At 40.0% G+C, this 14,947-nt stretch overlaps 1 protein-coding gene across 1 annotated transcript; it reads right to left on the bottom strand.

Annotated features, from left to right (window-relative positions):
- Window positions 1-7,601: 7,601 nt before the first annotated feature.
- On the bottom strand, window positions 7,602-11,281 carry LOC125378297 (complement C1q-like protein 4). The gene is made up of 2 exons (XM_048393763.1): window positions 11,164-11,281; window positions 7,602-8,035 (listed from the first exon to the last, which is right to left on the bottom strand). Exons 1-2 carry the CDS (start codon window positions 11,252-11,254, stop codon window positions 7,602-7,604), a joined length of 525 nt encoding a protein of 174 aa, XP_048249720.1. The 5' UTR covers window positions 11,255-11,281.
- Between the last annotated feature and the right edge of the window lie 3,666 nt (window positions 11,282-14,947).

The raw sequence follows: 14,947 nt of genomic DNA, 5'->3' as shown, positions 1-14,947 counted from the left end.
ACCAACGGAACAATCACTGAGACACAGTTATTTCACAAACAAGGTACTTTATTTATATTTGCAAGCGAAAACCAAATGATTTAGATACATTTAGTATGTTGTACGTTAATATGTCAGTTTGCTTCCCCAACCATTCTCAAAGCTACATACCTCTGGATATAAGTATTTATAGACGCTTCAATACTCATTCGTAATCCCTTTTGAACACACCACCAGACCCGTGAAGATTCCGGGGTAGAATAGGTCTTCAGCAACCCATGCTATAGGTGACTTGTCGCAACACGTGACTAACGGGATCGGGTGGTCAGGCTCGCTGACTTGGTTGATGCATGTCATCGATCCCAATTGCGTGGATCGATGATCATGATATTTTTCACTGGGTTGTCTGGTTCACACTCGATTATTTACAGACCGCCGTCATATAGCTAGAATATTGCTGAGTGCCGCGGTAAACAACAAACCAACAACAACAAATACATCACCTGTTTTTCTATCCAATATGCTCAAGGATATCTTGTTTCCAATTATATAACCAGTCATTTCATCGATCATTTAATAAGACAGATAGATATATTAAATTAAATCAAATTATCTTTTTTTAATATTAGATTGATTATGCTGAGACCACTTTGACTGAGGTTGCTAAGGAAGCTGATGCTGATACGGCTGCCGCCATCCAAACTCTTGTTCCTGAGTGCCAGGGTCTGACCATCTATGCCTTGGAGGAGGCAACTGAAGACCCCAGCACAGGTACGTGGATTACACACTTATACTTATGTGCATCTCTATGGACATTCATGAATATACTGATTGTACCTGTGTAAATGTGTATTGGAGAAACCTGAAACCTGATTTTTAACAATGATGAATCGCCGATTCTACATTAACAATATTTCTTTTAACATCTTAACTGGCGATTTTATGAACGTTTTAAATTATTAAAATATCATGTTTTAAGTTGATATACTCATTTTTGATGAACAAAACAGGAATTACAAATGGGTCTATAGTATGTTGTTTAGTACTATTGTGAACGTTTTATCATTTATGAATTACTGTTTTGATCATCAAATTAATACCCGTGAAGATCCTGGTTAGATTCAATTTTCAACAATTCAGGCTGGAGAGTCTGAACAGGCAACTGACGAGATCGTGTAATCAGGCTTGCTGACTTGATTGATGCATGCCATCGCATTCCCATTGCATGGATCGATGCTCATGATATCAATCACTGGATCGTCAGGTCCAGATTATTGGCAGACCGCCGTCATTTAGCTGGAATATTGCTGAGCGCGAAGTTGAGAAACAGACAAACAAACAAATAACACAAATCAGTTGGCACACTCCCATGCCGTTAGGGTATGACACCATGCTATCATACAAGACGAACAACTCGATCCAATTTACTCGCCTCTTACGACAAACAATGCTGGGTAACGGGTACCAATTTTATTCATCGGGTCCCCGTAAAAAGACTCAATGCTTGTTGTAAGAGGCGACTAACGAGATCGGGTGGTCAGGCTCGCTGACGAAGTTGATGCATGCCATCGCATCCCCATTGCATAGATCGACGCTCATATCAGTCACTGGATTGTTTGGTCCAGACTCGATTTTTTACAGACAGCCATCAAAGAGCTGAACTGTTCCTGAGTGTGGCGCTAAACAACAAACAAACAAAGACATGGTTAATATCTGTCCGAATACCTCCGATTTAAGTTTCATGCATTTATGACTTTTCTTTGCAGGAAGAAAGAAGAGTGCGGTTTGAAAACCTATGTTAGACTGCGATATGTCGAGGGACTAGGGTGGAACACCTACTGTGCACTTGAGTTAAACTGCGTCATCTGAATGTGATGACAAAAAGCAACATAACACATCGACCGTCTTGTAGTTATCAAATTCATGATAGATATTGTATGATTCTTTAGTCTGATCTACATTTAAGAGCCCTATGGTACAAATTAGTCCAGATTACACCATTTGACACTTTTCAGTAATTATTTTGAGAAACATTGCATTTGTGTAGCAGTTTGTTTTTCCGTGAAATAAAACATCTATTCATATTTACTGGTATTTTAGATATAAGTTCAGTTTTTTAACCTACACAATATTTGTTGTGTCCATATTAATTTGAATGGACGTTGATATTGACTTTTTGTATCGAGTTTTGAAAACCTGTTTGTAATTGAATAAAATATTGTTCATGGACATGAGTATTTCTGTCGTTCTTTAGAACCTCGTAGATTCCGGGGTAGAATAGGTCTTCAGCAACCCATGCTTGCCGTAAAAGCCGACTATCCTTGTCGTAAAAGGCGACTAAAGGGATGGTGGTCAGGTTTGCTGACATAAAACATTTTACTAAAGTTGTTTCTGAGAAAACGTGTCCCTTTTGCAGACACCATGCACTAAGTAAAATAACACTGGTCGTAAATAAGTATGCACAAAACGTAGAAAAATATGTATCAAGGGAAGTAACTCTCAGACAATTTGCACAATTTTCAATCTTAGATCCAGTTTCAGTTCCCTACATCCTATCCTGCGCCACTGATCGCACCTTTGCCTCGACAACACTTTGTTAGTGGGTCTTGTCATGGGGGAAGACATCACTGTGAATATTGTCCTTGAACAGAAACACTCACCACCTCACAACTACCGGCGTCTGGCAATAACTGAGAGTAGCCAGAAAACGCTTGACAGAAGTGGCTGTTTCCCGCCGAAATGATGACTCGTTTGACTGCTCACGTGTAAAACTGTCAACCACAACAAACCTTTATAGTCATTTTTCAAACCTTCATGGAAGTAGTTTCTCCGTTATAACATCACCATCATCAAAATGATAGTCTCAGGTACCGAAGATCAGTGTCTAACAGAGAAAAAAAGACACCTATTGAAACACCTATTTTGTCTATGATAATTACGACTTTCAAAGGCCCACCTATTTTGGTCATTATAACTCACAACAGATCTTCAAGACGAAAAGTGTTCTGAGGCGGCCCCTGAACCTGGAAGTGAAGCCAGCGTTATCGGAGCGCCCGACGTCAAAGCCTCAAGTAATTCCTTGTGGAATTCCAACAAATGACACCAACATTTTTCATTTCCTGTTGATATATTTGTTTGATTGTTTGTTTGTTTGTTTGTTTGTTTGTTTGTTTAACGCCGCACTCAGCAATATTCCAGCTATATGACGGAAGTCTGTAAACAATCGTGTCTGAACCAGACAATCCAGTAATTGACAACATGACCATCGATCCGCGCAAAGGGAATACAATGACATGTATGAACCAAGTTCGCCAGCCTGACCTCCCTATCTCGTAAGTCGTTGATGTTTCGTTGAGCCGTAAGATTGCCCTGGATATGGACCAAACCTGTCTTGCCATGATGTGAGATAGCCGCCCACATCATAAGGCTACCCCCACCAAGCCTGTCCACTTTCTGTACGCAGTTTCCGGCGTAATGTTCTCCCCGACGTCTGAAGATCCGTGCTCTTCCATCCCCTCGACGGAGGGGGAAAAAATTGATTCGTCGCTGAACAAGACATCTCTCCATCGCAGTTGAGGCCATATCCTGTGTCGACAATTCCAATGCAGTCGTTGTTGATGACTCAATATTGTCGACTCAATATGACGCGTCGAACAGAACGTCTTGCTCGTAGACCTGCCGGTCTTAAACGGCTTCGTACGGTCTGGTCGGAGATTCTGCGCAGTCTGGGTATTTGGGGTGTGGTTGAGATGGCTGTGGTCGTCCTTTCATGAAGGTGGCGCAGTCGGATGTAGCGATCTTGGGCGGGGATGGTTACTCTTGGTGTTCCCGACCTTGGCCGATCAAATTTAATGTTGACACATGCTGGTGAAACCGATCCCATTGCCTTGTGATGATCGTGGCTACAGCTTATCGGGATTCCCCTGTCTGCAAGCGGCCTATGACGTTGTTTCTTTGCATTTCTGTTAGTCTTGGCATGTTGTTGAACTTTCACTGATCGAATGACGCAGATGCGAGGCAATCAAAAAATTTGCACTTTAAAACCGTTCATGGTGCTGCTTCACGTGCAGTACGTGCAGCTCCATGGCCCTTTTGTCAATGCACCGGGTGCGTTTTTTCCGAATCATACGTGTTTCCCGACTAATGGTTTGCAAGTCCTTGTTGTGATCATTTTGATCCGGGAAATTTGTCACTGACACTATAACACATTAAACCTTTTCATTTTGTGCCTCTTGGTCCTCTAATTTTGCTTTGATGGCCAAAAATATCCGTATTGCGTTTCTTTTTGTAAGCTGAAAGTAAATGCAGGATATTGGGTATATATAGTATTCTATCCACATCTTCAGATCCAGTAAGAATACTAACCATGCTGTAGGTTACACGATGCTGTGGTATATTCTGCAGGTTACACGATGCAGTGGTATATTCTGTAGGTTATGCGATGCAGTGGCATAATCTGTAGGTTACGCGATGCAGTGGTATATTCTGTAGGTTACAAGATGCAGTTGTATATTCTGTAGGTTACAAGATGCAGTCGTATATTCTGTAGGTTACGCGATGCAGTGGTATAGTCTGTAGGTTATGCGATGCAGTGGTATATTCTTTGGTTACAAAATGTTTTCTTTCGTTTGAAGAACTAAAAAGAAGATTTAACGTAAACGGAACAATACTAGATTATCAACATCTTTTAAATAACATAACGTGACAATGGGGAGAAATAATTAATGATAAAGATTATATTTTATTCAACAAATGTACATGTTTCAACATTGTTTATTTAAATCTATTCTGTCGTACAAAAGGATCTCGGATTTTTTATAATAAATTCATCAGTTCAAACACATTTGATAAAATCTTGAGAAATGGGAAAATATATATCTACAAAAAAAATCCAATGGAATAAAGTATTGACCCAATTTAGAAATTAGATATGTGAAATTGTTAGAGTTCCCGGATAAATTCATATACAACGTTATTTACACACACAAAATATTACTTATATAAAATTGATGGATAATGATGTGTGTTCCTTTTGCAACTGTAATTATATGTATTTTGTAACTGTGAATCTGTTCATGGTTTTGTATGCAAGTTCAGTCATTTATGTGCACAACAGGTGAAGATCCTGGACTAGCACATTCTACACATTACATCGCAGGATAATTGGTTTGTATCCTCGCGTAACACTTTTGGGCTGGGAGTAGTGATTTTGGTGTTTTGGGGGTCTTTGAGGCATACCCTCTTGGCCCTATTGTATAATGGTGGTTCTAGAGCCTACAGCAGACCCCCTATGCGCTTTTCCCTGGGGGGTCCCATCATTTGGCTCCGTATGGTTTGTACCCGCGGAGCCGCGTTTGCTGTTCTGTCCGGGCACCTTCGCGTTGACAGTCAGACGTGTTTAGCGTTTCCCAGCCCAGGAGTGTTCTCCAGTCCTTGTACTTTTCTGTATATAAACCTGCGTCCTTACATCCAACTCAAGTCTTTGTTTTTTCTTGCAATGGTGCAGCATCTACTTCTGCTAAAGCATTATCCTAAAATAATGATGTGTGTTCCTTTTGCAACTGTACTTATAGCTAAGATCTTTTATTATGTATTTTGTGACTGTGAATCTGTTTATGTTTTTTTGTATGCAAGTTCAGTCATTTATAAAAAGGAAGCCTTAAACTTGATATCACGAGACACACTAGTATTGTCTCTGGACTTGATACTGGTAACACTGTTGTGAACCATATTCTCCTAGCAGGTAAAAGATTTACTTGAGACCCAGGCATTAAACAGAAAAAGTTAACATTTGAGACCTTTTTGCCACGGTTGTCAAGGACATTTGTAAAACAGAAAATAAATTGCTTGTAACAATAATACTCAATATTTATTTCTCAAAAATGGATGTATTTAGTAAACATACTCTGTTTGATCAAGAATCACATCATATTTGTTTTTTAGATTTAAATTCTACTCATCGTTTATTATTTTATTTTTAACAGCTACGTTTGAAACCATAGCAATCAATTTTATCTAATTTGATTTTGTTTTCATGTCTTCAAGTCACGTTCAGGGGTACCATTGATTGATTGAAGCACAACATAAAAAATTGTAATTACAATTCTGAATACATTATACACTTGTTTATACCCATATATTCCCTGTTTTAGAATAATGACTCCCACCATGTACAATTTTGTTAATATCACATGCTATTGTGTCATAGATTCCTTAATATGGTCTCTGTATACTACTGAAATGGAATAAAAACTGTTTGAAAAAACAACAACCACGTTTGTAACTGGTGTGAGGCGAGAGTGTTTGTTCGTTTGTTCAATTAACTTTGAACTAAAAACGTGAGTAACGACATTCTTAATCATATGGCACCCATCATTTGATACTTGACAATTTCAGGTAGAAAGTGTATAATCCCCGCATCGACGTTATCATGCATGACTTACACTCTGAGTAAAAACTGATCGTTGGTCGAAGCACGCGAGTTTTAAACTTGAGCTGAGTTTTGTGGCATATGTTACAGAAAATTGATAACATAGCATGACGTGTAATTGGCTTCACAGGTCCATAGAATAGGAGATAGCTTCAGTCACGTTCCACACTGCACATGTGTAAGGCACGCCTATAGTCAGTGTGTATATGGCACACCCATGATATCACCACACATGCTGCATATTATAAGGGGCTGTCGGGTGGCCTAGTGGTTAAAGCATTCGCTTGTCACGCTGAAGACCCGGGTTCGATTCCCGACATGGGTACAATGTGTGAAGCCCTTTTCTGGTGTCCCCCGACGTGATATTGCTGGAATATTGCTAAAAGCGGGATAAAACCATACTCACTCACGCATGTCTTTATTGCTTTGATTGGTTGTTCTTTTTAGCCGAAGTCAGCTGTATGACGGTGATCTCTAGGCCTCGACCAGGCAATCCAATGAGAGTGCTTCTAACTGAAATACGCAATACACACTACCGTATACGAAATAACATGGCAACGAAGCATGTTGGCTTTGTCTGCTTGTGGTTCTTCTTGCTAAACGATTTTGGAATTTTACATTGCGAGAAAAGGTGACGCATTGTTTAATATATAGGACACTGTGCCACAAGACCACCGAGGCGGTCCTGTACGTTGGCTACTTGGTGCAAGGTCACAACCTTTCTGTGGAATGACAATGTCTGAATTTTTATAGTGAATAACAAGATAACTTGAGTTTTACTTAGTATAATTAGCATGGACAAGGTGTTTTACGAGTTAGTGTCTTGATTGATTATCGGAGCGTATTGGTTGCTTTTCAACGAGTGCATCTTTTGTCTGAATGAGAATCATAACTAGCGATCTGTCCAATCTGGCCAAAATGTATTTTGAACCTGATTTGAATTTCGTATTGCTCACCACCGACAACATGTTGATTTTTTGCAATACTCCCAACATTATAATCTCTAGTTCTGATTATACCTATGACCTGACCAAGGCCTATCTCATCGAGTAATAGATGAAAGACAAATGCTGGCAGCTAGAGCGTATGGTGGTTCTATCCTTTCCATAAACAACAAGTAAATGCAAAGGATGGTGTTATACTACATGTATTTTATTACACCTTCACGCCTTGTAATCTTATCTGACAACATTCATTGTTGATCTCCGAACGAAGGCGCAATAAGGTAGCCAGAAAATGACGTACAAACCTCGTTAGATCTTCCAAACAAATATGAATTTGCTCCTTGGGATTGTACCCATACCTGGTCCCCCTTCTTCAGTTGTAGTATAGCGGAGTTGCTTGCACCGTCATTTTCATCACTGGAATGAGCATGAACACTCACAACAAGATTGTTGTTGTGCATGAGCTCCAGCCACAGCGATTTTTTCTTTTGAGTTAAAGCGTGGACTTGGAAGCTGTAGATCCCGCTCTGGGGACATTTGAACCTCCCCGTATGTCTGTCGTACGCCTTGCCGACGTTCAGGAATATGTTGGTGTTCCGAAGGACTTGTCCACGGGTAATCAATACATCATGCGACAGACCAGTTGAAAAGGCAATCTGGTACACTGGTTTACCCATCGCAGCTGAAACAAAACATATTTTTATTGAAAATAACCAACGATTTATTGGGAATTACTCATAATTTGTCCCGGGTAAATGAATTATCTATATCCCCTGCGTTTAGGTGCGCATTCAACTTGGATAGATAATATTTATATTCCGATTTTCGAGAATTTCAAACCAAAATTGAAGAAAAAGTATAACATTTACAAAAACCTTGTCGATCTTCTTTTATCCTGACAATAATTAGTATCGATTTAATAGCTTTTGGAAAAATAATTAAAAAATTAATAAACTTCACTAAAATCGCGCCATATCTGATGAATCAGCTTTGCAAATGATCAATGTATGATATTTGTGCAGATACTAGAACTTTAAGCATATCGAATGTTTATATCATAATATGTTGATTTCCACTTAATAGGATGAATTCTTATTGTTGAATGAGCGTTTCAGGATGCCAGTTAAGAGTTTTATATTACAGAAGATAAAATCAAGTTTTAGGGTCATATGAAACGACAATGAAATGGCTCTAGCTCTGCCACTTGGTTCATGTATCCATCATACGCTAAAGGTGTGGGGCGTTGCTCGTGGTATCAGCCACTGGTTTCTCTGACTCGATTATAATTATTTGCATCTCGCAGTGCTAATAACTTAAACCAATATATAACATGTAAAGGGAGAAGGGACCACGTTCGCCTAGTACATTAGATTTCTTTACATCCAAAGCCTCTTACATGCCTTTATCTGTACAGATTTTTATATTTAAAACTTGTATATCACTCGTATATCAGATTCACAAAGTAGAGTGAGTGAGTGAGTTTGGTTTTACGCCGCTTTTACCAATATTCCAGCAATATCACGGCGGGGGACACCAGAAAATGGGCTTCACATATCGGAAATCGAACCTTGGTCTTCGTGACGAGCGAAAGCTTTAGCTACTAGGCTTCCCGACCACAAAGTAGAACTTGTGCAACTTTAGTATCGATTATCAGCAAAAACAGGTCATCAGGATTGGCTTCAAATTTATTGGCTTTAATAGTTATCTTAAAACATAGAACAATATCTTCTAAGCCAATGTGCTTGCATATATATGGCCCCGAAACAAACTTTCATTAAAAGTAACTCCTAAGTACATTCCAACACCTTCCGGTAATACCACTTTTCACTTATGCCAGGATACCCCTTTCTTAAAAAATACACCTATTGTCTTTTACAAGTAAATAGCAAATATTTTCCTAAGACACCATATTTTCTATCATAAATAAGAACACCACCACAAGTGAACAATAAAGAGAACAAATGCACTATGTCTTGATATGACTGAATGCAAAAACTACAAGATGATTCGATTTCCTGTGCTGTCTCACTAATGAACATCGAAAATAAATAGTGGCTGAGTACACAAACTTGACGAACACCAGTGCTACATTCACACACGTCTAACAAAGATAATTTACACATCATTGGACTTCAGAATAAATAGACTGAGCACATTTTACCATTTTGGATGAAACAGCACTTCTCTTTAGTACTGTCCACTATATTGTTCAAGTAATGAAACCAAATGCTTTAGAAAAATCAATGAATCGCTTTTTTCATTAAAACCGCTGAATAACAGAGTAAATATATTATTATTGTTTGAGTATCCACTGCGGAAATCTGTATGCAATGCCACAAGTTTTTTATATACATCATCAGCCCAAAATCTTAAACAAGATTTTAGAATTGAAACATGGTAGCAAAATATGCTTAATATAGTAATAACCCTTTTAATATTTGGAGAATGCACATCCCCTTTAAAATATATAGTGGCTGAGAACACAAACTTGACGAACACCACTGCTACATTCAAACAGGTCTAACAAAAATAATTTACACATTATTGGACTGAGCATATTTTAACATTTTGGATGAAACAGCCCTTCTCTTTAGTACTGTCCATCTTGTTCAACAAACATTACCTGCGCCTCGGCACAGTAGCTGGCGTCACAGGAAAAATCAATAGGGTCGATAATGCGTCGGTGGAGATGACTTTCCCACGATTTTCATATTCATATTTCACTTTAATGATACAACGTCCGCCCGGAGAACGGAAGGTTCTAGGTTCGATGGTACTTGTTGTACCCCATTTCAGCTCACCACCTTTAATAATCTTCAATAGTTTCTAACTAACGATGTAAAACGAAATCTAATCGAATTTTGAGCTGATAACTTACATGGATCAAATATGAGCGACACCCGCCATTTCTTGTCACAGACAATGGGACTGTCTCAAACTATTTTGTAAATTATTTCAAATTCATACAAATGTGATTTAGCGATGCTCTGTTTTTCATTGTTTTGCTAGTGACACGTGCATCAACCTACCCTTGCCCATCGAAATGATCTTACATGTGTGACAACCGGTGACGACCAAGTCAACTGCATTCCTTATATACGGATGTTATAGTACGTTTTACCATTGTGGAAAAACTACTCAAACGTGCAGGGTTGATGTGTATTTGAGGAAATTATGGATCCAATCAACAAGCACATGCTTATGTTTTCGTTAAAAAAAATCACGGCCAAGAAGGGAACAGAATTTTGAGTCTACCCTTCAGATATACAATTCTACAGAAGGGTCGTTAAATACGCAGGTCGATTTTTGCGTGTAGGCATACAGTAAGTGGTTCCTCATTATGTAAGCATCACGGAAATATAATTTCCTATGTTAAACACGAAAACATATACCTTGGTGTGTGTTTGAGTACAGCTTACATAATGTTACAATTCATATGAGTAAGGTCACCGCTGTTGGCAGATTTAACCGATTTTAACTTGCCCAAAAGTATCACAAACCATATGAAGACTCGTGATTTGTTAGTCATCTTTGAATGCAGGACCAATGAATACATACTGATTATGCATGTAGCCGTTTTATTTAATTAACATTTTCCTTTGTGTTAACAGGTATTAAGAAGAAGGCGGTGGGCACAGTGTAACACTATAAGTCAAAGTACCTACTAATTTTTTTATCATATACAATCCGCATATCAACAAAGGATACCCCTTATGGAATATAAGTATCTAACTTACTGTTTAGGGGGACCCTCTCGATGTTCAATCAGCACCGTTGCATATAATTGTAAGTAAGTTATTTTCAACTTACCCGCAAGGACCACCAACACAAGGAAGATACTGCATAGGTTCATCTCTGAAAGTGTTAGGTATACCTTCGTGCAGAGATGGTTATAAAGCATACAGGTGTGAAAGTCATTAGCATGGGTATACCAGGATATAGATAGAATCACTGCAACATGTGCTCGTGTCTGTCAGTGAATAGAATACGTATGTAATTACGTATGGGAGTATGGCGAGAACTTACTGCCACGTGAATTGAAACAGTCAAAACAAATTCATGAAACATTGTGCAATTCTTGTAAATCAATGTGTTCATGAAATATGGAGGCATGTAGAAGTAATACAAGATCCCGTCTGTATCCATACCCCTATTGCCGCCACACACAAAAATTACGTATTTACTTATTTTATTATGTTCATGTCACCAGACGTGAACGTAGGTTCATTACATATATACATGTACATACATGTACATATACATATTTAGGGGCACGGGTGATCATGACCAAGTCGTCTAAGGCGCCGCGATTTTCTGTGTGGAGTAGTGTCCCTCGTGCACGCCAGAAACCTATGATTATGGGTTCGAATCCCGGTTCGCCCCGATTATTACCCCCTAAACACCTTCAGCGTCTGGCCAGAAAGTGTCGTACAACAAGCGCTCGCCCAGCATGCATACGATTTCTAATTTGGTCTGGTCAGCAACGTGAACACCGATGGCCTGGCACGGGTGCACAACGATTTGATAGGGCCTGGTTTCTGATTAGTCGACCCTGGCTTTTTTTGTGCAGGGCCAATCATTAACACTTTGTATCTGCATGCTGAGCCTGGGAATGCTTTCCTTTTGTCTTCATGTCCACTGCGGACACATACCAAATCTGTCAATTTGTCTGCCTACTTCCAACACTGTTTCCTGACTCGTGATATTCAACTGAGAAAAATTCTGGACAATAGTGAGTGCACTGTCTAGAGTAATAGGGCCTATTATCAATTGTTGCTGTCACATATTTTGACCGATTGAATTACCTTTTTACCCAATCCTGTGTATATCAATATGTGTTGTTAATTACTCAACGAGGTGAGGTGAAATCGGGTTTAACGTCGCGTCCAGGATTATTGCACTTATATTAGCGACGTGCATGCACGTGAGAGTGTGGCTGCTTGTACTAGTCCGGACTGATGCCGATTTATAGTGCCGCAGTTTGACATATATACCCCACTCAGACACGGCATACTGACTCCGAGCCGACCAGTCCTTGTTTTAGCCCCTTAATGCCGAGCGTCAGACAGGGTAACAACAAGTACCATCTTTTAATGTCTTTTAGGATGACGCTTCCGGGGATCGAACCCCGGACCCCCGGGGGGACGCACTACCACAAGAACACGGAGGCGGTCTTAATTACTCAATGTTCATTTGATATTTACTCAATTACAATTAACATGTATTCCTGGACTTGACAGTTTTCGGGTTAACCGTGGCGTTTCAACTTGCAAACAGGTAACACTACGTTAAAATGACTAAAATTTACAGGAGGTAAACTGAACTACAACACAAAACAATGAGAAAGGAAAGTTTAATAGATGAATTGGTAACATTCGAAATCACCCAATCTATGTTACATGAAGCTGTTTGATTATTTCTTCTAACAAGTCCAAGCAGACAGCCCGTTTGTTTGGTGCTTCTAATTCAGGGCAACAGAGCCAGTGGGATATCACTCGCAATAACACCCCAATGGGATCTGACCCGTGAAGATCCGGGGTAGAATACAGGTCTTTAGCAACCCATGCTTGGCGTAAAAGGCAACTATGCTTGTCGTAAGAGGCGACTAACCGGATCGGGTGGTCAGACTCTCTGACTTGGTTGATGCATGTCATCGTATCCCATTTGCGTGGACCCGTGAAGATTCAGGGGTAGAATAGGTCTTCAGCAACCCATGCTTGCCGTAAAAGGTGACTATGCTTGTCGTAAAAGGCGACTAACGGGAAAGGGTGGTCAGGTTCGCTGACTTGGTTGATGCATGTCATCGATCCCAATTGTGTGGATCGATGCTCATGATATTATTCACTGGATTGTCTGGTCCAGACTCGATTATTTACAGACCGCCTACATATAGCTGGGATATTGCTGAGTGCGGCGTTAAACAACAAACCAAACCAAACCATTTGCGTGGATCGATGCTCATGCTTTTAATCACCGGATTGTCTGGTTCAGACTCGATTATTTACAGACCACCGTTATATAGCTTGAATATAGCTGGAATATTGCGGCGTTAAACAACAAACTAACGAACCAACTGTATATATTTATATTATCGGTAGAAGCCCATCAAAGCCGGGACAACCTGAAATGACGGATGTAATGTCTAAATGCAAGGACGCGGGGCGGTACACCTGCCACACAGTGTGACAAAGAGATAACAGACACGCATGCAGGCACGCTGCACAATGTTGAAGGGGTGGATATTTATTTACATTCTGTCATCGTGTTACAACGCATCCTGCTAACCGACCGCCTCAGTGGTCTAGTGGAAGACCGTCCGCCTGGAGAGCGGAAGGTCCGGGGTTGGATCCCCGGGCGCGTCATACCAAAAGACGTTAAAAGATGGTACTTGTTGTTACCCTGTCTGGCGCTCGGCATTAAGGGGCTAAAACAAGGACTGTTAAGCTTGGAGTCAGTATACTGTGTCTGAGTGGGGTATTCATGTTAAACTGCGGCATGGTATCTCAGTGAGCTAGCACTATAAATCGGCATCAGACCGGACTAGTACAAGCAGCCACACACACGTACATGCAGGTCGCTAAATAACTGCAATTATCTTGGACGATTTCATCCATCACATCCTGCTAACCCGTGCAGATCCAGGATAGAAAAGGGCTTCAGGAACCCATTCTTGCCGTAAAAGGCGACTATGCTTGTTGTAAAAGAGGCGCCTGTAAATAATTAAGTCTGAAACAGACACCAGTGATTGACATCATCAACAGGCTCGCTGACTTGATTGATGCATGTCATCGATCCCAATTGCGTGGATTGATGTTGATGATGTCAATCACTGGATTGTCTGTTTCAGACTTAATTATTTACAGACCGCCGTCATATAGCTAGAATATTGCTGAGTGTGGCGTTTAACAACAAACAAACCAACCAAACAAACATTAACTCTCCTACCACAAAATTCGCCATTGAAGTAGCAATATGGGCAAACCACAGATATTTCACAAATCCGAAAAAACTCCAGTCAGCCCTGGGCGGAGTAGATCAATGATGCAATAAATTGGGGTTCACCCTTTCAAGTGTAAATACTATGAGAGTTCTATTCAAACGCAGGGTTAAAAGATCCTGTGATATCCCGTCTATACAAAAAAGGCAAACTAATCAAATCAGAAAAATCCGCAATATCTATAGGGGTTACCCTAGATCAACACCTCACTTGGACAAAACATATAGAATATGTGGAAAGTGGATATATTAAAGACCTGAATGTATTACGGGCAATTTCAGGTACATCTTGGGGCACAACCAGGGACACTCAGCTGGACCTCTTCAAATCACTTATCAGATCAAAAATGGTTGATGGTTTTGAGGCATTTCACTCAGCATCAAATACTGTCTTGAGCCGCTAGACAAAATACACTACAAAGTCCTAATGCTTGCCACAGGTGCAGCAACAGGTATTTAACTAGAAGCACTGCAAGTAGAAACAGGAGAACTCCAATTGAAACTAAGAAAAGAGCAGGCAATATTTTCGTTTTGCGGACGAACATCAAAAGCTTTGGTGAAAAAAATATAGCGAGACAAAGTACCCAAACTCCATCAC

The sequence above is a fragment of the Haliotis rufescens genome, unplaced genomic scaffold (assembly GCF_023055435.1).
Source record: "Haliotis rufescens isolate VD_foot unplaced genomic scaffold, xgHalRufe1.0.p SCAF_12, whole genome shotgun sequence".
Lineage (NCBI taxonomy): Eukaryota > Metazoa > Mollusca > Gastropoda > Lepetellida > Haliotidae > Haliotis > Haliotis rufescens.
This window is presented reverse-complemented; position numbering and strand designations above follow the sequence as displayed.

Bases quoted from the DNA above. Each gene is read 5' to 3' on its own strand.
- LOC125378297 (XM_048393763.1), bottom strand. From the start codon at position 11,254: ATGCTTTATAACCATCTCTGCACGAAGGTATACCTAACACTTTCAGAG. The intron at 8,036-11,163 runs GTAAGTTGAAAA...GTTTTGTTTCAG, and splicing joins TGTGTTGGTGGTCCTTGCGG to CTGCGATGGGTAAACCAGTG.